A 22,017-nucleotide genomic window follows, 5' to 3' on the forward strand; every position below is an offset into this window, starting at 1 on the left:
TGATAAGCGAAATCCCTGAAGAGTTTCAATAATCAATACAAGCCTTGTCTTGGCCAGAGGACAGGCCAGTAAGGACTTCTGCTGGGGCAAACTTTCGGGCTTATTGTTTGGTAGAATGGTAGAAACTTTGGGTGTGGGAAGTAACTTTCTGTAACCCGTGTGGCTTTTAGGCTAAAGCTGTGCCATTTATCCAGGATATGACAAGTACCTTCTATCCAATTAGCTCACCACAGAAGCATTAGGGCAAACAAATGGAAACAAATTGAAACTCATTTCAATTGTTGAAAATGTTGGCCCTGTGTGGACCAAGTATGTCGACAGTCATATTGAGTTCCTGGGTCTCTCTGCCTTGGCTGCTTACCTGATGTTCTGCGTAAGTCTCTCCGTCCTGTGTCTTCTGCTTGGAATTCCTGACACTGCCTAGGCTCATGCCTGTATCACCATCCCTCAGTATGAGGCAGGGAGCTAAGGGGACAGCCTCATGAAGGCTTGGTTTTGGCCCCACTCCTCTTAGATGGTGGCCCTAATTAGCATCCCCAAGGCCAGAGGCACAGAAACAACCCAGTACCTCTTTCCAAATAGAAAACCTTTGTTGATCTTTTAGAAAGGTTTCAGGTATCACAACCACCCCATATCAGTTCTAATCCTTAGCCCTGATGGGAAGCCCAAGAACCAGGCTGGTGGGTGACAAGAGGAAGAACCTGGAGAAAAGAGCCAGAGAGAGAAGGAGTGAAGACCCCCCAGCTCACCTGGTCCAGTGTGCCTCAAGGAAGGCAGAGAAGTAGACTATAAGAGGCATTATCACTGTGAAGGCCCAGAGCATCAGAGAGGGGAAGAACTGGGTCACAACTGGGCTCTGTAGGGGCAGAGGGGGAGGGCAGGAGAGATATCAGTGCAAGAAGTCCTTTCCCCTTGCAGGCTGCCCTGGCTTCTTTCCCCTTTCGTCTCCATCTTCTTGGGGACCTCCCTGAGCAGGCCTCCTCTCCCTGCAAAATGGGCTTGCCTTTCTCTGGCGCTTTCCTGGCTAGGAGTTCACATGGCTGGGGGAAGGCAGAGGCTGACACTCAAGATCATGTTGACTCCCCAAAGGGCTTCCATGCTGCAGTCACTGCAGGGTAGCCTGAGCTTTCCTTAGTGATTTCATCTATGACCAGTCAGCTGCTGTCACTCACCATCTCATGACTCAGAGAGACAACATTGCCTCCCCTGTGGTGTTCGAGTATTGGGGGAGGGTTGTGAAGCAGGAATTCCCAGGGTTGTGAAGTATGTGACCTGGGATATATTTTGGTGTTGACAAAGGGAATGAAAAAGTAGTATGGTTGACCGTGTGTGTGTGTGTGTGTGTGTGTGTGTGTTGCTGCTGAGAACAACAAAGAGGATATGAAAGAAGGAGTCTTTTAACTCATTAGGACAGGTTGAGCCACGGAATTGGGAACTGGGTGTCCTCAGAGCTGCCTTGTGAATCAGAAGTGTCCACTAACCTCAGGGATGGCCCCAGCTACCCTGGAGTGAAGCTGTCTGGAGGGGAGGGAGATGGGAACAGATCTGAAGGTCCCACTTTTCTGCAAGGCCTATGTCAGGACTTCCCTCACTCTTCTTTACCCTCGACCCTGTCAGGAACTTTCAGCCCTAGAAAACTTGGGGAGAAGAGAGCTCCTATGTGCCATGCTCTCTATACCCCCAACTGGCCTAGTGTGACCTGATCTAAGGGAGCCCTCTATGCTCACATTGGCTTGACCACCCCTCCCCCAAACTCACCCGAGGACCTGCCTGGAGTGCCTCCACTCTCCCCATTGTCTCCAGCCCCTGTCTCTAAGATAAGCGGTGCCCCCACATTCATTCCATTGATAACACAGGAAATGCTACCCTATCATTGACACCACTCTGCCTCTGTCGTGTTGGTGGTTCACGGGCTCTGTAGCCCAACCCAGTGGACCCCCATCCCATCCTCGCCTGAATTCTTCCTTGATCTCCCTGGGGCCCCCAGGCCTGGCCTGAGCAGAGGAGGCACCTGCAGCTTCTCGATGGGGCGGGTGACGTTGTACATGTCGATGGTGTTGATAATGATGGCGGGCGTGGTGAGAAAGAAGAAGAGAAAGAAGAGGAAGGTGTTGATTGCAATAAAGCGGGCCCACCAAGTGAAGCGGCGGATGGACAGGTGTTTCCTGGGGAGGGGCAGAGAAGGAGGAGTATACTTAGTACCCTGGATCCCAGCCCTGAGAGGACCACATGCTGTCTCCTGGATTTGGAGAGCACTGGGTCTCATCCCCATGGAGTCTCTGTTGGGTAGTAAAGTGGAGAGGGAAGGCCCTGCCCTTTTGGCTTCTTCAGTCTCAGAGGAGTTCAGAGGACGGCAGGGGGCAGGGGGGGGCCGGGCCACAGAGGCAGCTTACCAAATAATGTCTTTAGGGTGTGGGGCTTGAGTGGCCCTCCACTGGTAGGACTTGATGGCGGTGGTCACTGAGGATTGCTGGGGGTACACTCCACAACAGGTGTACCTGTAATCCTCCTGGACACTGCAGAGGTGGGAGGGGGGGAGACAGAGATCTGTGGTTGTGAAGATGGGCATAGGAGAGTCACCCAGGGCCACTGTAGCAGTCCCACAGGAGCCCATCTTTAACCTTTGAGCACTGTAGTAAAGCCTCAGGTCTTCTCTGCCTAATAGTGACATCTTAAGAAACGAACAATCTTGTAGGTGTACTGCTTTTTACAACACATACACACTAAACAGAATATATAGAGAGATATTCTGGGCCAACCTTCTGAAAGGTGGATAGGGCAGATGTCAGTAACCAAATTGGACAGATAAGTGACTTGGAAAATTATTCACCATTGTTTGTGACTAAAATCTAAGGTTCCACTGTTCTTTTGTAGGGTTGGGGGGTATGTGAAGACAAAATGTCATATATTATCAGGCCCAAACCAGGAAAGGAGGGCCCCCACAATCCTTCAGAAACTGATTCTGGACCTGTCATCTATTTAGCCCAGTCCTAAGGATCCTTCATCCTTCTGGGACATTCCAGAGTGTATGTAATTCACTCCCAATTAAGGTGAGACTGACAGAGCCTGGGGCAGAATAGAGGGCTGTAGGGTACGCTTTCTCAGAAGGGAAAGGCAAGGAGGGCTTATCTCTCCCGACACTCTCCTGCGGTGAGGGGAGAGTTGATGCGTGTGTATACAAGATCTGGAAGAGGAACTGCAGTGCGGGGGGTCAAAAGCTACGCCCAACCACATCTGCATCGAGGCAAGGACATATGGAGTGAGGAGCCCAGGGCCTGGGCATCTCTGGAGACAAGCTGAGCTGTGGCCCCTGGGGAAATGGTAGAGCCACACTCTGGACAACATGGTGGCAGTCTGTGAGGTCAGACTATAGCAGCTGGATGGGAGTTCACTCTCCTCCTCCCTAGGCGCAATGAGAGTGAGAGAGGATGGAGCCAGAGAAACAGAGGCCCACCCTTGGAGCTGGCCCTGCACTCACCGATTCGCCATCCTGGAGTCCTGGAAGGTGACAAAGATCAAGTCGAGTCGCTTCAGACGAACGCGGTTGAGCTCAGCATTGAACTCATCCGTCAGCTGCTCCTCCAGCTCACTATAATACTGTTCCGCGTCTACCTGGGGCGAGAGGCGGCCCTCAGAGCTAAGGAGGCCAGAACCCCAGGAAGACCTCGCTGGACCCCAGGAACCTGTCCACTCAGCAGCCTGCCACCTCTACAACAGCGGGAGGGTGACTCTGCCCTTAGATCTGAAGACACGGAGGCACGGCAGGGAAAGGGGTGCTTCACACTTTTGTGACAACAGAATGTGCAGTGTTGTCAGGAGACAGGGAAAATTCTTCCAGTCTGGCCCTGCAGCCAGAGTCTAAATGCTGAAGCCCTTCTAGCCACGGGGTCAGGAGATAAGGAGGGGCCTTTGCCTTGAACTGTTCTTATCGCTTTGGAAGCCTCTAGTCTCTCAGTCCAGGACCAGAAGGGAAACAAGAGCAAGCCTTCCTGAGTTATCCTACAGAGGGACCCAAGAAAGGTTTCAGCTCCTGTACATGCTCAACAGGGATGCAGGGAATGGTGACAGGTGACAGGTGTCAGGACTGGGGCAGACCTGAATGGGGACTGACCCTGAGGGTGCAGGCAAGGGACCAGCCTGGAGTCCTATGTCCCTGCCCCTCCTTGCCATCCCCAGTGCCCCTGCCATTTACCTCCTTGAAGCAGGTCCAGCACTTGCAGAAGCACAGGCGGGAGCAGGGATGGATCCTGATGTTCACCTTCCCAGTCTTCTTGGCCTTGGCCGCGTAATAGAGTCGGCCCCGCATCGCATGGCGCCTGTCAGTGGTGGACAATGGAGAGAAGGAAGGAGGATCTTTTGATGAGGGGCCAGCAGAGCCCCATCCTCCCCTTGTACCCTGCCCCAGATCCCGACAGGCCCTGCTATGGCCTCACCTTTGATCATCCAAGTCGATCAGGGTCCTGACGTCATAGCAGAAGTGGACTCTAGTCACAACGCACCCTGGATAGGCCTCGCTGCAGCCACAAACATTGACGCTAAGCTTCACACGGCCTGTGAGGCTGGGTGGTGCTGTCCCCACCCCTGCCTGGCAGGACAATTCACAGGGCTGGGTAGCTCAGCTGCTGGGGTTCCTGCCTCTCAGGATGGAAGCATCCATCTTTGCTTCTGAAGCTCAACTACCTTCAGGTTTTGAACACTGGTAGTCTGAGACTTGCCACCTCCTTCCTAGATATCTCATAACAGGGCCTGGGACAGAGTTCCAACCACTGGGGTCCAGGAGAGAGCTGTTTCCAAGAGATAATGAACTCAGTGGACACTGTCCCTGGGGCCAGGAACTTGGGGCCACTGGAGACGTCTCAAGATGCTGTGTCCCAAACAGCTGTGGCTCAGGCTCTCCCTAGGCTCAGACGCTAGAGTCTCGAGAAAAGGGACAACTAGCACCTCCAACTCACAGAAAGTCCCTGCTTCAGAGCCCCGCTCCAGCCTTCCGACCCTCCCCATTCTTAAAAGCTGGCTGTGAGCAGATCTAGTGAGGGCCACTACCAGGGATGTTCCCAGCCCTACCATCCTGTGTCAACTCACACCCATGGGAGGATCCAGGTGAGGGTACTAGGAGGAGGTGATGCATACCTTGGTTCACCCGCCCCACTTACTGGAAATGCTTGATGATAATCTCTGGGTCTTGAATGTCCACGGGCACATAGGTGATCATTAGTGTCCTTGAGACCTAGGTGGGAAGGGCAAATGAAGAGAGACGGTGCTTGCACAGGAATTGCAGATATCCGGGTCTCTTGGTGACCCGGATTAGACTGGCCTGCTTACATTAGACTACCAGGGCCACCCTGCTGAGTAAGTCAAGTGTTCCATTCCCACAGTTCTGATCAGCAAACAGTGCCTTTCTCTGTGCCCTGACTGTGAACAGAGAGCCCAGGTCAAGGCAGGGAGCCCCAGGGTGGAGGGTCATAGCTCCATGACTGCAAAGAGTGGCATACGCCTGCTTGCAGCCCCACAGTGACTTTTGGTCTCCCTAAAATTCCCACTGTTCCAGTGTAAAGCCTTACAGTCTCAGGAAATCCCTGACATTAGATGGGATGGGGGAGTTTGGGTTGGGCAAGGGCTATTGTTCAGATCTGGAATGACCCCTATGTATTAAAGGCTTGGCCCTCAGCTTAGGTCTATGGGAAGGTGGTAGAAACTTCAAGAGGTGGGGCCTAGCAGGTTGTCTTTGCTGGAGGTGTGCCCTCGAAGGGGATTGTGGGACCCTGGCTCTCTTCTTCCCAACTACCAGAAGATGAGCACCCTCCTCTGCCAGGCTCCCACCATGATGTTCTGCCTCATCACAGGTCCAAAGACAATGGGGCCTCCTGACCGTGGACTAAAACCTCAAAACTGTGAGCCAAAATACACCTTTCCTCTTTTTAAGTTTATCAGGTATTTTGTTACAGTAATGGAAAGTTGACTAAAACAGCAAGACTCTGGGGAGAGGGTGAAGACTTCTCCCCCAAGTTTCCTAGTTTATTCAAGTTTCCATAGTTTATTCAACCATGCTGCAAAAGATGGGTGTCTTGGCAGCTGTATCTGGTGACAATAAGAAAAGCTGAAGTAGCCAGATTCAGACTGGTCAGGAGTGCCCAAAATCTCCACACCTGGCAAGCTGAAGTGCTTGGGGTGAATTTGGGGCATGTACATTTGCAATCTAGGGCAGGTTAAGGCAAATCAGTCTCTTAGGATAGATTGCCTCAAAGAGTGAATCTCACTCCACTGAACCCTTGACAGGCTGAGGACAGAGTCAAGGATGTCACCCTCATGGTGCCCCTTCTCCACAGAGCATGGACAGTCTATAGGTCCCTGCCCTTGCTCCAGGTACTGGGCAGGTGGCACTGCTTGGCATTCATATTTACACAGCAAAGGCTGCAGTGTGCCTCAAACTCCAAGACTGTCTAGGTGTTCTTTCCTTGGGAGTACGTGCAGGTCAAGAGGTGAAGGCTTACAGCCCCCAAATTCAGCCCTCAACCAGTGCACAGGGAGTTCAAGGAAAAAGACCACAACTGCTCACCTCTAGGCTGGGAAATCTAGAGCTCCGAGTGTTCCCTGGTGAGGTTAAGCTCCAGCTGCACATCCCCCTGCACCCCCCAGTAAGCTGCTCTGGTTGTGCCCTTCTACTGGCTACCTTGTCTTCCCCGTCACGTTCCCCCTCCAGCTGGCCTTTTCTGAGTCCGACTCCCAAATACATGCCACTCAAGTCCTGTCTCAGGGTCTGCCTGGGAGGCAGAATGGAGGGTCGCCCAAACTGAGACCATGGGGGTGCATCGGGGGCAGGCCTGTGATGTATCAGACTCAGATGGTCTGCAAAAGGGCAAGGCCTGGGCCCAGCTAGAGTGGGTAGCTAGTTCCTGGCCACTCTGGATGCAGGCCCTGCTGGTCTGAGTGTTTGCTAACTCTTTAGTTTGTGGACAGGAAGTCCAAGGTCCTTGGAGATGGGCCAAGGCAGCTGAGGTGCAGGAATGGGAAGTGAAATTTTGATGACTAAACAACTGGGACAGTTATGCCAGGGGTGGTGTGGGTGGGTGGGTGGGGGGGTGCAGGGGTGGGTTGGGCTGGAGATTACACATGGGGCTAAGAGGAGGAGCTTGCCCTGCTCAGGTGAGACCTCCCCACAGAGTAGGCCAAACTGGGACTTCTCCGAGGCTGGGGTAGGAGGCCCAGGTGGGGAGGAACTTCACCTACTCACCTTTAAGTTCTTCTTGGGCACAAACCCCAAGGAGTGATGAGCCATGAGGACGAAGTTGATGAGGAAGTATAAGAAAGCAAAGAGGCTGTGCAGCCATAGGAGTGTACTCCTGCCGGGAAGTGGTATGGTGAGGCCTTCTTGTGCTGCGGGGCTTCCCTGAGCCCACCACACAGTGTCCTTGGACTCCCTCCCACCACCCTGTGTCCCCAGAACCCCCTCTCAACACTACCATGTCTCCAGATGCCTTCCAATTACCATTCATGCACCTGAACCCCCGCCACCATCACCGTGTCCACGGACTCCCCCCGCCATCACCACCATAGTGTCTCCAGATCCTCCCACACCATTGCAGAATCCCTAGACCACCCACATCTCAGCGTCCTTGTGCCTTCTACTACCACAGGGTCCCCAGACCCCTACTTGGAGTCCCAACTTTCAGGCCCCCTGAAGGAGATGACAGTGATGGTCAGGCACTGGCTCCAGCTAATAAGGGCTTACTGAGTGCTTCCTATGGGTCAGGTCCAGGTGGGACAAGTTTCTTCCTGCATTTTTCTCCTGGACTTCCAGAGCCTTGCAGGAGATTCACAGATTCTTTTCATTTCACCCAGCAGGAAATGAAGGCCAGAGCAGTTGGGTGGCCTGCCTGAGGTCACTCACAGTGACATCACAGGGAGGGGACCTGAGCTGATCACATACTTAGATACTTTACCCTGCAGTAGCCCAGCAAGTCAAGTGGCGAGGGACCTGGAATCATATGCAGGCCCAAGGGATGGAGGGTCAGGTAGTTGTGGTTTTGCTGGCTTCCCTTGGGGTAGTAGGACCTAGGCCTCTGGGCCATATTCCCACCCCTGCTTGCTGCTCACAGGATGCCCCAAGGCATCTGGGCAGAAGCAGGATCACCTTAGGTGGAGTGCTTTGAGGAGGGAAAGGCTAGTGTGCTTCAAGACATCTCCTCCATTCCTGTCCCAGTGCCCGGCCTGTCACACACCTGCTGAGCAAAGCTAGGTGCCTGGTTGCCCAGTTTCTGCAGCGGGCAAGGGCACATGGCCTCCATGGAACATTTCAGCTCTCTACCAGGATGGATTCACACATGTCAAAGGCCCTTTGCTACTCTATTAGAATTCACTTCTTGGGAAGGAGTAAGTCCCTGAGATGCACCTAGGGAAGGCGCTGGTGGCTGTGTTCTGGGTTGGCAGCCATGGCTGTGTTCTAGGTTGGCAGCACTTGGGGAAGAGCTGGCTGAAGGGGGAAGGGAGGATGCCATGCCCACGTCTGCTGCTCTGAGAGTTTTAGCTAAGCCTGCCCCAAGGTGTATGGCAGGAGTGCAGAGGTAGAGGGTGAGGGTGGTAAGGTGAACCCCTTCACACTTGGAACTGCTTCTGTACCTTAGTCAGGATGATGGCAAAGCCTGGCCAAGACATACAGTGGGTCTCAGCATGGATCAGCCAGGCCACATTTGGCTCAGTACAGGTTGGCCGATGTTGAAACAAACCCTCCCGAGTGAGGAGCCTAGATCATGTCCCTCCATGGCGAGGACTGAAGCTTGGGTTGGGAGTGGGGAGGTGGGGGCGGGGGGATGCATTGCCCCAGATCCTGGGCCAGTGAATGGTAGAGGTAGGGCGAGAGCCCTAATAGGATTCCTCGGTTCCTCTGCTGTGGGAATGGGGGTGGGGGGAGAGAGATTGACAGGCCCATGTTTCACTTAATTGTATGAGAACTGACTTGAGCCCATGGGTGGGCAGGAAGACAATTTGTTAAACCTCTCCTTGGTACAGGTTCTCTGCCTCTTGGGAGTTGGACATACAAGTTCATAGGACCATTTCTCCAGTCCTCAGGAGTGGCCAGTTTGAGTGGCTCCACTCATGACAGATGGGGACACTGAGGCACTGAGTCCTGCTTTATCAAGAGAATGCAACTTCTGGCATTCAACTTAGGACCTGGATTCCCATGGAAAGCAGTTCTTTCATTGACACAGTGGTGCCCACGTTACAGAACAACACTGTGAACCTTCTCTTCCCACCAACGCCCAGCCAGTAGAATGGGAGGTAAGAAGATCAGGTACCTACTCTGTGGAGACATTGACAATGGTGGTCCGACCAAAGTGGCTATTCTGGTCTGAAAGAGAAGAAAGGTGCCATCCTCAAGCCTGGCCCCTTGATTGCTGGGGACACCAGGATTCAAGGTTCCCAAATGAATGCCCAGGGTCTAAGTGATGCTTGCCTACATCCTGTTCTTCTTCTGATTCCCCAGAGCTCATTCCCAACTTCCAATAAAAAATCATCTTCCTGGGTAGTGGTGATTAAGGCCCTTGGGCATAAAATGAGGCCAAGTGTTGCCAGGGCACAACTGGCACAAAACAGAAACTCAGTAAACGCTTGCTAAGGAATCCACTGTGCAGCTAGAATGGTAAAATTGGCAACAAGAACCCCAAATTCCAGGAAATGGGACTCTGCTTCATTTGTACAGAGTAAATCCTTCTAGCTAAGTATGTTAGTTTGCTGGTTCAGACATCTCTGGGTTTTGCAAAACGTGTCTAAGATTCCTACATGATACTATCACTACCCACACACTTCTTAGAATAAGAATCAAAGACAGGAGTCGGAAGTTTACTCTGTAGAACAGACATTCAGTGTGCTATGCTGAATTCACTAGGCCGCATCTGGTTGAGGAGAAATAGAAGTCAAGGTAGAGCCACCTGGGCATTTAAAGTGCTTCAGTCTCCTACAGCTCTGTTCCTCCTATAATTATAAGGGAACTACAGCTGCTTTCTCCGAGCACCTACTGTGTGCCAGGCACTTGACATTATCTCCCAATACCCAAGACAGTTGAAGAAACTAATTTGCCAATAGAAGGTTAGGTTATACTGGAGGTGTGGCTCAAACAGTAGAGCACCTCCTTTGTAAGCATGGAGCCCTGATTTCAAACCCCAATTCCACCAAAAACAATAATATGTTAGCTTGGACAAAGGCATTTTCTGAGGAGCAGATGTGGAGAAAGGTTGTAGAGCCAAGAATTTTCTGCCTTTGAAGCCAAACCCTCACTGACATTGCTATTCTACTCAAAGGATTTAGCCTGGTAGAAGTCCCATGTGACAAATTCTGCACTTACAGTGCTGTGTCTACCTTGGAGGATACAGGAAGAAATCCAGTTCATGGACTTTTGTTGTGGGCCACACATCCTGCATAGGGCCTCCATGAACACCCAGCCAGGTGCCATGTGGGAACATCAGTAAACAGGTATAGACTGGACTGGTCCTAAGAGCCTGTGATGCCCCAGACCCTCGGTCAACAAGGTGGTATGGTCTCCAGTCTCCATGTGAGAGAACGGCAGTACATCTTGTCTAAGGTCATAGGATGACTACCTTCCAGAGGAAAGGTTCAAATCCAAATTTCTAGACCCCCAAAGCCCAAGCCCTGTCCAGCCTGCCAGGCTGCCTCTGAGGTCTAGGTCCCTCTGAGCGCTGCCTACCCAGCACAGTTCCAATGTAGTTGATAGGCAAAATGATGCCCAGAGAAGGGATGCAGAGGATGATGACGAAGATGATGAGGTGGTACTGGAACATGATGTAGATGCGTGCATCCTCCCCACACTTGCTAATCAGATCCTGGTCCCTGGAAGAGACACAAGCAAGGACATTCCTGAGGAGCAGTGTGGCCACAGCTTATGTGGCAGAGACAGAAGAAAAGCAGGGAAGACGACCACTGCACCCCCATTTTTAGTTTTGCAGGAAATACAGTAGATTCTTATGTGTATGGTTCCAAGAAAAATCGCAGTTGAGGAAAAACCACAAATGCTCAGGATGCATAGAGTTTATTACTTTAAAATTATTCAAATTTACCTGGACTGTATGTACAGTAGGTCTATCACGTGGAGAAGGCTACGTTACTGTCACAAAAATTACTGTTGTGCACGTTAATACTACTCACCAAAGCTATGTCTTACTCCATGCTCTGTATCTTAAATACTCCGGAGCTTCATTCGTTTTTCCCATAGTGCTTTCTAACTTCTGCTAAAGACATGCCAATCTAAAATTGTCACTTCATCACTTCAATTAAGCATATTATACATGCCCTTTTTGACCTGACAGATTACTCTTTTACCTTGCTTTTGGGGCACCATTTGTTTTTTTGGGAGGCAGATTTGTACAAAATAGAGGGGCAGGGAAACACTCAGCAGATCACACAAGGATTTAAACACAACTGATGATAGCGTGGGACTGACTGAGAGCTTCTCTGCATCAGCTGAGCTATATAATGTGTGCGGAATTAAAAATTTTATTTTGAAATTTTATTTTTTTTTTGTTGCACTTGGTCAGAACTATATATAGTAAATCTACAAATAAGTGGGCTTACTGTATTGTCCTTCTCAAGGTCTCTGGTGTGCCTAAAGTGCATCTCAGTGAACTTCATGCATACATCAGAGAGAGAGGCTATGCTACAGGTGCACATGGAGGAACCCAGAACACTGGTAAACTCGAGCGCATCCTTCCATTCCTTCTGCAACGATTCTGAGCCCACCACGCTGCAGGCATGTGAGAAAGCATTAGTGATACTGAGCAGCACCCTACTGAAAAAGTTGTTTATATTCCCTTAAAAAAAAAAGGGAATATCTGAGATCCACAATGAGATAACACACTGCCAGGCTGGCCAAAATGAGAAAGTTGGACAATGCCAAGAATTGGAGAGGGTATGGGACATTGAGAGCTCTCCTAGACTCATGGGTGGACACTGGCCCAGCCACGCTGGAGAACAGTTGGCCTTATCTGATGAAACTGAGTATATGCACACTGCATGACCTGGCAATTCCATTACTAGGCTATACCCAACAGAAATACATGACAGGTGCATCAAGAGATATACATGAGTATCTCTTAGATGCATTACTTATAACATACCCAGCCGGAAACATCTTACATGTCTATCAAAGGTAAAACAGACATAAGAATTGTGATAGATCAACCTATGCATATACAATTATACATAATGAAATTATACAGTGCTTAAAACAAATGACTCATAGGTGAACCCTGCAAACTCAATGTTGAATGAAAGACACCAGACACAAACAACATATGGTAGGATTTCATATACAAAGTTAAAAAATAGACAATACTGAACCACTGAATTAAAGTTAGAAGTAAGAACACTGGCCATCCTTGGAGATGAGGGAGTGGGTAGGGGCTTGGGAAGAGAGGAGGGGCTGGCAAAGTTCTATTTCTGGATCTGAGTGGTGGTTGCATAGATTTTGCTTTGTGATAACAAGGCTGCATATTTACTTTTGTGCACTTCTGTGTGTGTATATTATACTTTAATTAAAAAGTGTAAAAGTAGTTGGGAGCTGGTGGCTCACACCTTTAATCCTAGCTATTCAGGAGGCAGAGATCAGGAGGATTGCAGTTTAAAGCTAGTCCAAGCAAATAGTTCAAAAGACCCTATTTCAAAAATACTCAACATATAACAGGGCTGACAGAGTGGCTCAAGTGGAAGAGTGCCTGCCTAGCAAGTGTGAGACCCTGAGTTCAAATCCCAGTACCATCACCAAAAATAAAACAAAACAAAAAAAGAAAGTATAAAAGCAACACATGCTCATAGAAACAATGGAAAATGCAAAAAAGAATAAGACAACTCACCTACAATCTCATAAACCCTAAGAGATGTCTGCTAAGCAGTTAGTTTCTTGTGGTTGTGTGTTACTCAGTGACTGCCATGGTTTGAACATAGCTTGTCCCCTCCAAAACTCACAATGGAGTCTGGTCTCCATTGTGAGGCATTAACAAGATGGAAAGTTCATCCACCTATGGTGTTGAGAGGCAGAGCTTTTGAGAAGTGATTGGGATTAGAATGGAGCCTGGTGATTGAATCCTGGTGGCTTTATAAAAAAAGAGACCAGAGGACACACATATATGCCCCTACTTGCACACGCATGGATGCTCCCTCTTTTGCCATGTGGTGCCTGCATGGTCTTGGAACTCTACCAACAAGAAGGCCGTTGTCAGATGTAGCCCTTTGCTCCATGACCTTGGTCTAGAACTATGAGACAAAATAAATCTCTTTCCTTCATAATTTACCTAGTCTGTGGTATAGTGTTAACAGCACAGAAAACAGACTAAGTCTGTGACTATAGTTACAGCAGCATTGATGTATTGCTCTTTTGCTTGGCATTTAATCTTAAACCTTTTCTATCTGTTTTACAGAATGGTGACAGTGTCCATTGAGGGAACACTGCTTTATGCCCAGCATACACAGGCCTCCTCACTCCATGGGTGGATAAACCATGGTTTTCCTGCCTTTGCCCCTCTGTTCAGGCACATAGGTTGATGTAACTTTTAGCATCCAGTCCAGGATTCAGATGTATCTTTTTTTTTTTTTTTTGAGGTATTGGGGTTTGAACTCAGGGTTTCATGCTTGCTAGACAGGCACTCTACTGCTTGAGTCAAGTCTCCAGTCCATTATTATTATTATTATTATTTTTGGTAGTAGTAAGGTTTGAACTCAAGGCCTTGCACTTACTAGGCAAATGCACTACAACTTAAGCCACAACCCAAGCCCTTTAAACACTATGACAAAAGGCGTATCTTCAAGGTTTTCACTATCTCCACTTAGGGAATTTTCTTTTTTGTCTGTAGCAATTAAAATCCTTCCTGGACTTAAAATTTAAGTCCCAAGAATGGGGTGGGTGAGAACTGACAGAAGACTGAGTGTGGGAGAACAGGGAAGTGTCTTGCTGTAGGTGTGGGATGCCAGGTCTGGTCTAGTGAGAGAAAACCAAGCCTGGGTAAGGGAAGGTCCCAGAGCCTCCAGTTAGGTGGAGAGAAGAGAGGGTGGGACTGGGCAGAGATCACAAGAATTTCCTTCCTGGGTCAGGAATTCCTGCCTCCAGCTCTAGGTCCATTTCCTCTTCCCACCATTCTTTCCAGTGCTTCCCTCTCCACCACCCCCTCCCCAGGACCTTCTAGTCCCTCACTCTTCCTCCTGCATCCAATTAATTCTCTCTCCACTCTAATCTCTTCTCTTCTCTCTACTTTTCTGGAGATTTGCTATCTCCACTGCCTTTCTCTCTCCTCTTTAATATCTCCCTCTCTCCACACCCACTTAACATACCTTCCCCTGAATCTACACAGTCAAGTTCAAATTCACATCAGTTACTCTAAAGTAAACCAAGCGTCTTCTCACACATACCTCCCTGCCCTGTTACCCCTCAAAGCCCCTCCAAAATATCCTTATTTCCCTCCTCTTACCACCTCTTGAGTTTTGTTCTCTGTCTTGGTTATCTCCTTAATCTGCAAGCACCCTCTCACCAGGGATCCAAATCACCTAGGCCAAGGTCCTCTCCCTGGCTCTCATTCAACCTTGGCGGTTGCTGGCCACACCCACCTGGGGCCTCATCCTTGCTGGGAGTCAGTGATCCCATTCCCTAGGAAATGCCTTTGATCCTCTCTCAGGGCCTCCCATGGGCCTCTGCTGACCTTGCCTCCTTGGAGTGACCCATCTGTTCCATCACTTCAATTACAACCTCTATGCACCTGACTGTCAGCTCTGAGCCCTCTTTCTGACTTCCTCCTAAGAGTTAATTCTGGCTTTTGCTTTAACAGCTAGCTGGTCAGCTCATAAGCTTCTCCCAGCCACAGTGCATCACTGTTTCCTCTCCCACGACTTACTGACTGTAGCCCCATGATCCCCCTTCCATTGTCTCCCTAGTCACTGCCCCAGTTCAGCTCACTACCACCTCCCACCTGGACCACTGGAATAGCCTCCTTAGCTGTTCACCTTGACTTTGAACTTTCTCAGCTGCCATTCATCCCCCTACATCCTGCCTACGACAGATATCACCCTGGGTTTCCTACTCCAAAACAGCGATTGCTCTGTACTGCCTGTAGATCAGAGCCCAGGATTCTCACTTATGGTAGCCATGATCTCAGCTGATCCTTCCCCACCCACCTACCACATACCCCTGCTTCCAGACACCCCAGAAGACTCACCATTTCTGGATGTCTCTGCTCAAAACCTTTGCTCACACAGTCCTTTCCTTGTGATGACTCCACATCACTCTTCTCAACATTCTTTCCATCCTTCAAGGCCCAGCTCAAAGCCACTTTTCCTGAACCCTCTAGTTGACATTTCTTCTCATTTGACCAAGTGACCATTGCACAGTAAATTATAACCTCTCTATTATGATGGGTACATAGACCTTGCTAAACTTTATTTCTCCAAGTATACTGCATGGAGGGGGTATGCTTGGGGACTCTGGATGATCTGTCCCTACCCAGTAAATGTGTCATCTATGACAGGGTGCTGGACACCTAGTACAGTGCCCCCATTCCTGCCTTTCCAGATGAGCTGTTCTCTCAGGGAGCAGCCTCTCTGATAGGAGCCTTTGGGTGGGGTGGGAGAAGGGACACACAGACACACACAGAGCTGTGCACACTGCCCTCCCACTGACTGGAAGGTCCAGGCATGTATACACCAAAGGCTGCACAGGCAGACATGTGACATCACAGGGACCTGAATCTTTTACTCCACATTCACACACCACAGAGACAGAGACACCTACCACATGTCTCAGTTTTGCTCTGTGTTTCGCATGTACCCTACTTCCCATGACACTTTCTCACTTTATAGATAACCAGTGACAGACACATCAGCAGGCAAGGGAGAAAATCCAGAAAGTTAGCCTCAAGCTACCTCCAGGGTTTCCTTTTCTCCCACACCTGATGATGTGGTCAGCTTGGGTGGATCCACTCATCCCAATTTTCCTTCCCTCTTGGCCAGGCAAGGAAGTGGTAAATTTGCCACAGTGCACACTCCTATCAATCGTGAATTTGCTAAACCCAGGAACCTGTAGCCAGCCTGTCCAGCCTACCAGGGGAGCAAGCTCCAAATGTCCATAAACTCCTGTGGTTTGAAGTTGGTGTGTCTGCACAAGGTTGGACACTTGGTCTTCAGTGTGACAGTGTTAAGATGTGATAGGACCTAGTAAGCGGTCCTTAGGCCACTTGGGGGGGGCAGTGCCCTCAGAAAGTAATTCCACTAGGATCCTTAAGTTAGTTTTTGCAAGGGTGAGCTGTTATGAAAGCCTAAGGCTAGTCTAGCCTCAGTGGTAGAACATGTGCTTAGCCTGTGTGAGGTCTTAGGTTCAATCCCTAGGACCATTAAAATAAAAGTGGGGGAGCTGGTCCTGACTCCTTACTCACTGCCTCACTTTAAGATGTGATTCTGCCCTCACATATGGCATCCATCATGAGGTCCTCATCAGAGCTGGGCCACTGCCAGTGCCATGCCCTCAAACCTCCATAACTATGAATTCAACAGACCTCTTCTCTTTATAAAGTTACCAAACTTCAGGTATGTTATTACAGTATGAAAAACAGCATAATACACATTATTGATTATTTTAAAATTTTATATTTCCTTGAAACTGTTGACAGAGGTTGCTTCTGTGGTAGATTGGAGGTGAACTTTAATCTTCCCCTTAGTGAAAATGTATTTATGATTGTTTGTGCATGTTGAATAAATTAATGAAGCAAAACCAGAGAGGGAGCCAAAAAATGTAAGTCTCCTCTCTACTTGCCCACATGTGGCTAAGAGTAGAAAGGACAATTCTTGACCCACACACAAAGCAGCTGCTTCACTTTCTGGGGGCTGTGATGAGTGAGGAAGGAACATTGGAGGCCAAGGCCATGGGGAATCCTCCAGCAGAGGCCACTGGTGTTAGGTCCAGCTTGGGATTCCCAGGGTCCCAGACCCTTCAGGTTTGGGCAAACAGAGGTACCCAGGTGGCTCCTGGGAGGCTGGGGTCTCATAACAAAGTGGAAGACTCCACTTTGGAAGTGCATAGTTAGGCCCCTCGAGGAAGGGTTTGGAGGACAGTCAGGACAGGATAGATGGGGGATACTAAGGGGGAGCTCAGGATTGTGCATGGCTCTGGGCACACATAGGGTAGAGCTGTGTGTATGTGTGTGTATGTACTTGCATGCATGTACACACACTAAGGGTTCTGATAAGTGTCTGCTCAACTGAGGCATCTGGCCAGTACTGGGAAGTCAGGAAAAAGTAGGTGTTCTGGAGTGCGGGTCCTTGACAGGTGGGATCTGGCACCACAGAAATCCAGAAGATGAGGTGGGCAAGGGCTGTCCCTATGTAATCTGGGCACAGAGAGAGGAAACCCACCCTTCTGTTCTGTGCATTTATCTGTTTTAACAAACAGGATGAATGATGTGAACAGAGACCAGGCAATAGCATGCAGAAAGGATTTCATCCTGGAGTAGAGCTCTGCTGGGCTCTGTCCAGTACCCATTCTCCAGCTGTAACCCGGGAATGTGTCCTCTGCCAACACCAGGTGAAGCAAGGGGACAGGTACACAGCTTGGGCCTGTCATATTGGATAGAGACTTCCTATCTCCATCCTCCCAGCCCCAAAAAGGCAACCCTGTCACAAGCTCAAAAAGTGCAGCCACTTACCTCATGGTTATGCTGTTGATGAGCCAGGAACAGAAACCCTGGGGGAGAAGGAGAGAAACCATGAGAAGAACCAGGTCCAGGCCTGCCCTGCTCAACTCCAGGGACCCCAGCAGCTGTGGGTCATCTGGAGCAGCTGCAGCAGTGTCGAGGAGGGGCCTCCTTCCTGGGAAAGAGCCTTCTGGAATCAGGGGCCACGGATGAGCAAGCTGTCTCCCCAGAAGTGAGTGGACATCCCTGCCATCTGATATAAGAAATGGGGCTTGGAAGGTGGGCCTGGGACTAGAGGGACAGAAAGGACTCCTAGGTAGACATCTAACACTTCCTATCTATGTTGCTTCTTCCTCTCTCTCTTTCTCTCTCTCTCTCTCTCTCTCTCTCTCTCTCCCTTGGGTGCTTGCATGTATACACACACACACTCCCCTGTGTTATCTCCAAAGGCATAAACCACTCAGAAAACTCAGCAGTCGAATGGCTACCTAGGAGGCAGACACTTTCTCCCCTCTTTCCCCTCCCTTACAGGAACACAGGACAGGACCACAAGCTCCCAGGAACAAGCTCAGCTGATGAGACTGAGTGACAGCAATCAGTGCCCTGGACCTGTGTCTTGGTCCCCCATCCTCTCCACCCTTGCCACATGGGGGGTAATGGTGTCTGCTTGACCTGGTCAGGGCACTCTGGTGAGACACAGCCCTGGCTGGGGCCCCATCTAGCTGTGCCATATAGCTCCCTCCTGATCTTTGGGAATTTGCACCCTTTGCACTGCTGCCTTAACAACTCATCTTCTTAGATTTTTAAAAATAAAATAATCTTGTCATTGTAAAAAAAAAAAAACATAAATAAACCACAGCAATATGTCAGAAAATAACCCGAGTGCCGCCTTATGAGGCAGGTGTTACTGTCCTCATTCTATATTCAGCCTTTGGAAGACAAGCAACTTGCCTGAGGTTTCACATTTTGGATGGGGCAAAACCTGGTGAGTAGATGACCTGGTCTCTTGGAGGAGTGGTCATGGAAAGAATATGTAACAAGTCTGTATAGATGCTAACTGTGTGATGGGCTGGACAGGGTACTGGGGTACAGTGGTGAGCAATGTTAAGCTCAGTGCCTGCTCATGCTAGGAGAGGCCAATATATGATCGTGCACAGGAGGGGCACTACAGACAGGATTAAGGAGGTTAAAGAAAAGGAATGAATTTTCTATGAGAACAAAACCAAAAATCTGAGCTGGGCATGGTGGCACATCCTGTCACCCCACTGCTTGGGAGGCTGAGGTAGCCTGGGCTACATAGTGAGATTCTGTCTTAAAAAAAAAAAAGAATTGAGCAAGAAACTTATGGAATTGCATCAAGGAGAAGTAAAACAAAGTCTTTGCTCTTGGGAAGTAATAAGAGGGGGAAAAAAGAACATTCTTAATTGTAAAGTTTATATATATATATATATATATATATATATATATATATATGAAAACAAAAGACCCAGGTGGTGGTCAGGGTTCCCTGGAGAAGTGGTATCTGAGCTGAAATCTGAGCAAAGGGTAGGGGTGACTCAAAGAAGGGCCACTGGGGAAGAAAAATGAAGAGTCCTGGAAAGACCCTGTGACAGAAGAAGGGTGACACAGTCAAGGATCTAAGTGACCAATATGGCCAGAGTTGGGGGGTTGGGAGGAAGAGATCAAACCACCAGGCCATGGTGAAATATGCTACAGGAGCATTAGGAAGAAATTGAAGGTTTGCACAGGGGAACATTCATCCCCATTCACATATGGATACGGTGAGTAGGGGCGAGTGTGGACCTAAAAGATCAGTTGGAGCTGCTATGGCCATCCAGGCAAGAGACTGAAGGAGACCTGGGAGGGGCTGGTGCAAGGGATGGACAGGAACAGAACTGAGAAAGTAAAAGCAACATGGCTTGGTAAGAAAAAGACCGGGCTGAGGGGCCTGGGTAAGAGTGAGAGTTCTAGGTAGATGGTGGGAAGGAGCACAGACTAAGGACTAGGAGCAGATGGGGTGGGGACTATGGGATGGTTTGCACATACTGAGTCCAAAATGCTTTTGTAATATCCATGTGGTATTGGGCACCAGTGGCTCATGCCTGTAATCCTAGATACTCAGGAGACAGAGATCAAGAAGATCGAGGTTCAAAGCCAGCCTGAGGTAATAGTTCACGAAACCCTATCTCAAAATAGAGCTGGTGGAGTAGCTCAAGGTGTAGTTCCTGAGTTCAAGCCCTGGTACCACAAAATAATAATTATTGTAATATCCACATGGGGCTATTCTGAAGGCCATTGGATAAAGGGCACTAGAGTCCCTTTAGAGTTTGCTGGAAGGGACTGAATTTATAGGTTATCAGTGTAGTGATGGCAAATGAAGTTGGAGTGTGGACATCATTGCCAGGAGAAGGAGAGCAGGGAGTGAGAGGGAGGGTGGGTTGGGGTAGGTAAAGGGACTCCAGGTGTGCAGGAACTTATAAAGGGGACAGAGGTGAAGGAAGGCCTCACAGAGTGCAATGTCATAGAGGCAAATGGATGCTCCTGTTGAAGAAGTTAGGATGGTCTATAGGTCAGACATTCTGAGAGATCAGATAAGATGAGGACTGGAGAAAGCCCACTAGATTTAGTGTCAGGGGACCACTGATGGCCTTGGAGCTCTGATGAGTGAGAGGGATGGATGTCACATTTGAGGAGGTTGGGGAGTGAATGGGAGTGACTGTCCATTCAGCTGTGACAGGGCCAGTGGAGACAGGCAGTGTGGGGAACATGACGGGCACAGAAAGCTCTCTTCACTCCCCTCTCTCTCACTGCATTCAGGTCCCAGTTCAAATGTCACCTTCTGCCCAAGACCATCCCTGACCACCACCTATAACGCAGCTCCCTCCCACTGCTGTCAAGTGACTCCCTTGCCCCCTTTGCATCATGTGCTCATGATTGTCCTACATGTAACTGTCTGGTTGTCTCCCTAACCTGGATAAAGTGCCAGGATGCACTACTTGGTCCATGGTGTTCTCTGCCCTATCCCCAGTCCCCAAACCAGTGACCAGCAGTTGGCATACAGAAGGTGCTCATGGAAGCTGGCGGAATGAGTGGTAGAGAGCCAGCATTCCACAAGAAAGGGAAGGAAGCAGAACATGGGGCTCTGTGGGGTGGAGCTTAGCTGGGGATGGTAGGAATCTTCTAGGTGAAGTAGAGGTGAGTCCTTAGCTCTGAGCAGGGAAGGGAAGAAGGGAAGATTTGGGGCTGTTGGTAGGGTTGGAGAATTGAGAAATTCATTTTTAAAATCTAAGATATAATTAGTTAAGACTTACTTGGCAGCCTAGGAGGTAGGTATGGTTAATATTCCAGTCTTTCAGGTAGAGAAACTGAGTCAAGGTCACACTGAGGGAACTGGTGCAGCCTGGCTGACTATAAGCCTCTGCCTGAGCCCTGTTCCTTCCTGTGCACCACAGCTGCCTGCCCAGGTCCAGAATCCCTCGAGCCCAGGCCAGTCCCAACACTCACCTTGTCCCTGCGTTCCATCTCCAAGGAAACCTCTGAGGGAGACGACTTTTCACTCTGCTCCCCATAGATCAGAGAGGTCAGGCTGCCAGCAAGGAAGGGTTGCAGGGAAACAGAAAAGGAAAGAAAAGGCCTCAGATGTCTGCCCTGCTCCCTCTCTGCTCCCTGGGTCAAGGGATGCCAGCTGCTCCTGCCTGGTAGCAGGCATTGCTGGATACACAACTCTGGGTATAGACAGCACCACCCCATTGCCAGGTGCACAATGCACCTTGGGAGTCAAACCACGAGATCCAGAAAGTCTGAAACTGGAGAAAAATGTGGTCTTGTGCCCAGAGATGGCTACCCTCCAAGTCACCTTCCTGCAGGGAGGGTGAAGCAGGGGCAAGAAGTGGGAGACAGGATGCCACTTGCTGAAAAGACACTTGCTGCAGCTTAGGCACCAGGCAGAACATCCCAAGGGAGCAAGGGACTCACCTAACCTGACCCTGTCCTCCTCACCTGTCATTGTGTATCAGCAAAGCCAGGCGCCCGTAGTCCCATGCAGCTTTCCGGAGGAAGGAGTAAATCAGAACAACGAGCTGCAAGGCCAGGGAAAGCAATATGGGTCAAAGGAGTTCAGATGTCTTCCCCTGGGCCAGTCCCCTGCATTCCCATGGGAGAGACCCTGTCCCTGAAGTCCCCAGGGCACTCCCCCCACCAGATGGTGAGCTCTGTCATTGGAAGAGCCATCCCTTTCAACTCTGCATTCCCGGCCCCCAGCAGTTTCCAGGCACACAGAGGATGCTCAGTCTGTTGAACAAACGAGCTGGTGAGTACTTATAGCAATGAGACACAAATGCCC

The 22,017-nt window shown here is 49.7% G+C and overlaps 1 protein-coding gene across 12 annotated transcripts in view; it reads right to left on the reverse strand.

Annotated features, from left to right (window-relative positions):
• Window positions 1–22,017, reverse strand: part of Tmem63c (transmembrane protein 63C) — a 105,321-nt gene that overhangs the window by 16,442 nt on the left and 66,862 nt on the right. For all 12 annotated transcript variants that reach the window (XM_074067471.1, XM_074067478.1, XM_074067479.1 and 9 more), the window contains 13 exons: window positions 21,675–21,754; window positions 21,180–21,261; window positions 17,688–17,725; window positions 10,700–10,842; window positions 9,298–9,346; window positions 7,232–7,340; window positions 5,154–5,227; window positions 4,434–4,514; window positions 4,193–4,316; window positions 3,479–3,612; window positions 2,394–2,516; window positions 2,012–2,165; window positions 750–856 (listed from right to left, as the gene is read on the reverse strand). In XM_074067471.1, coding sequence (XP_073923572.1) covers window positions 750–856; window positions 2,012–2,165; window positions 2,394–2,516; window positions 3,479–3,612; window positions 4,193–4,316; window positions 4,434–4,514; window positions 5,154–5,227; window positions 7,232–7,340; window positions 9,298–9,346; window positions 10,700–10,842; window positions 17,688–17,725; window positions 21,180–21,261; window positions 21,675–21,754 — 1,298 coding nt within the window. The remainder of the gene's footprint in view (window positions 1–749; window positions 857–2,011; window positions 2,166–2,393; window positions 2,517–3,478; window positions 3,613–4,192; window positions 4,317–4,433; window positions 4,515–5,153; window positions 5,228–7,231; window positions 7,341–9,297; window positions 9,347–10,699; window positions 10,843–17,687; window positions 17,726–21,179; window positions 21,262–21,674; window positions 21,755–22,017) is intronic.

The sequence above is a fragment of the Castor canadensis genome, chromosome 3 (genome assembly GCF_047511655.1).
Source record: "Castor canadensis chromosome 3, mCasCan1.hap1v2, whole genome shotgun sequence".
In the NCBI taxonomy this organism is placed as follows: Eukaryota; Metazoa; Chordata; class Mammalia; order Rodentia; family Castoridae; genus Castor; species Castor canadensis.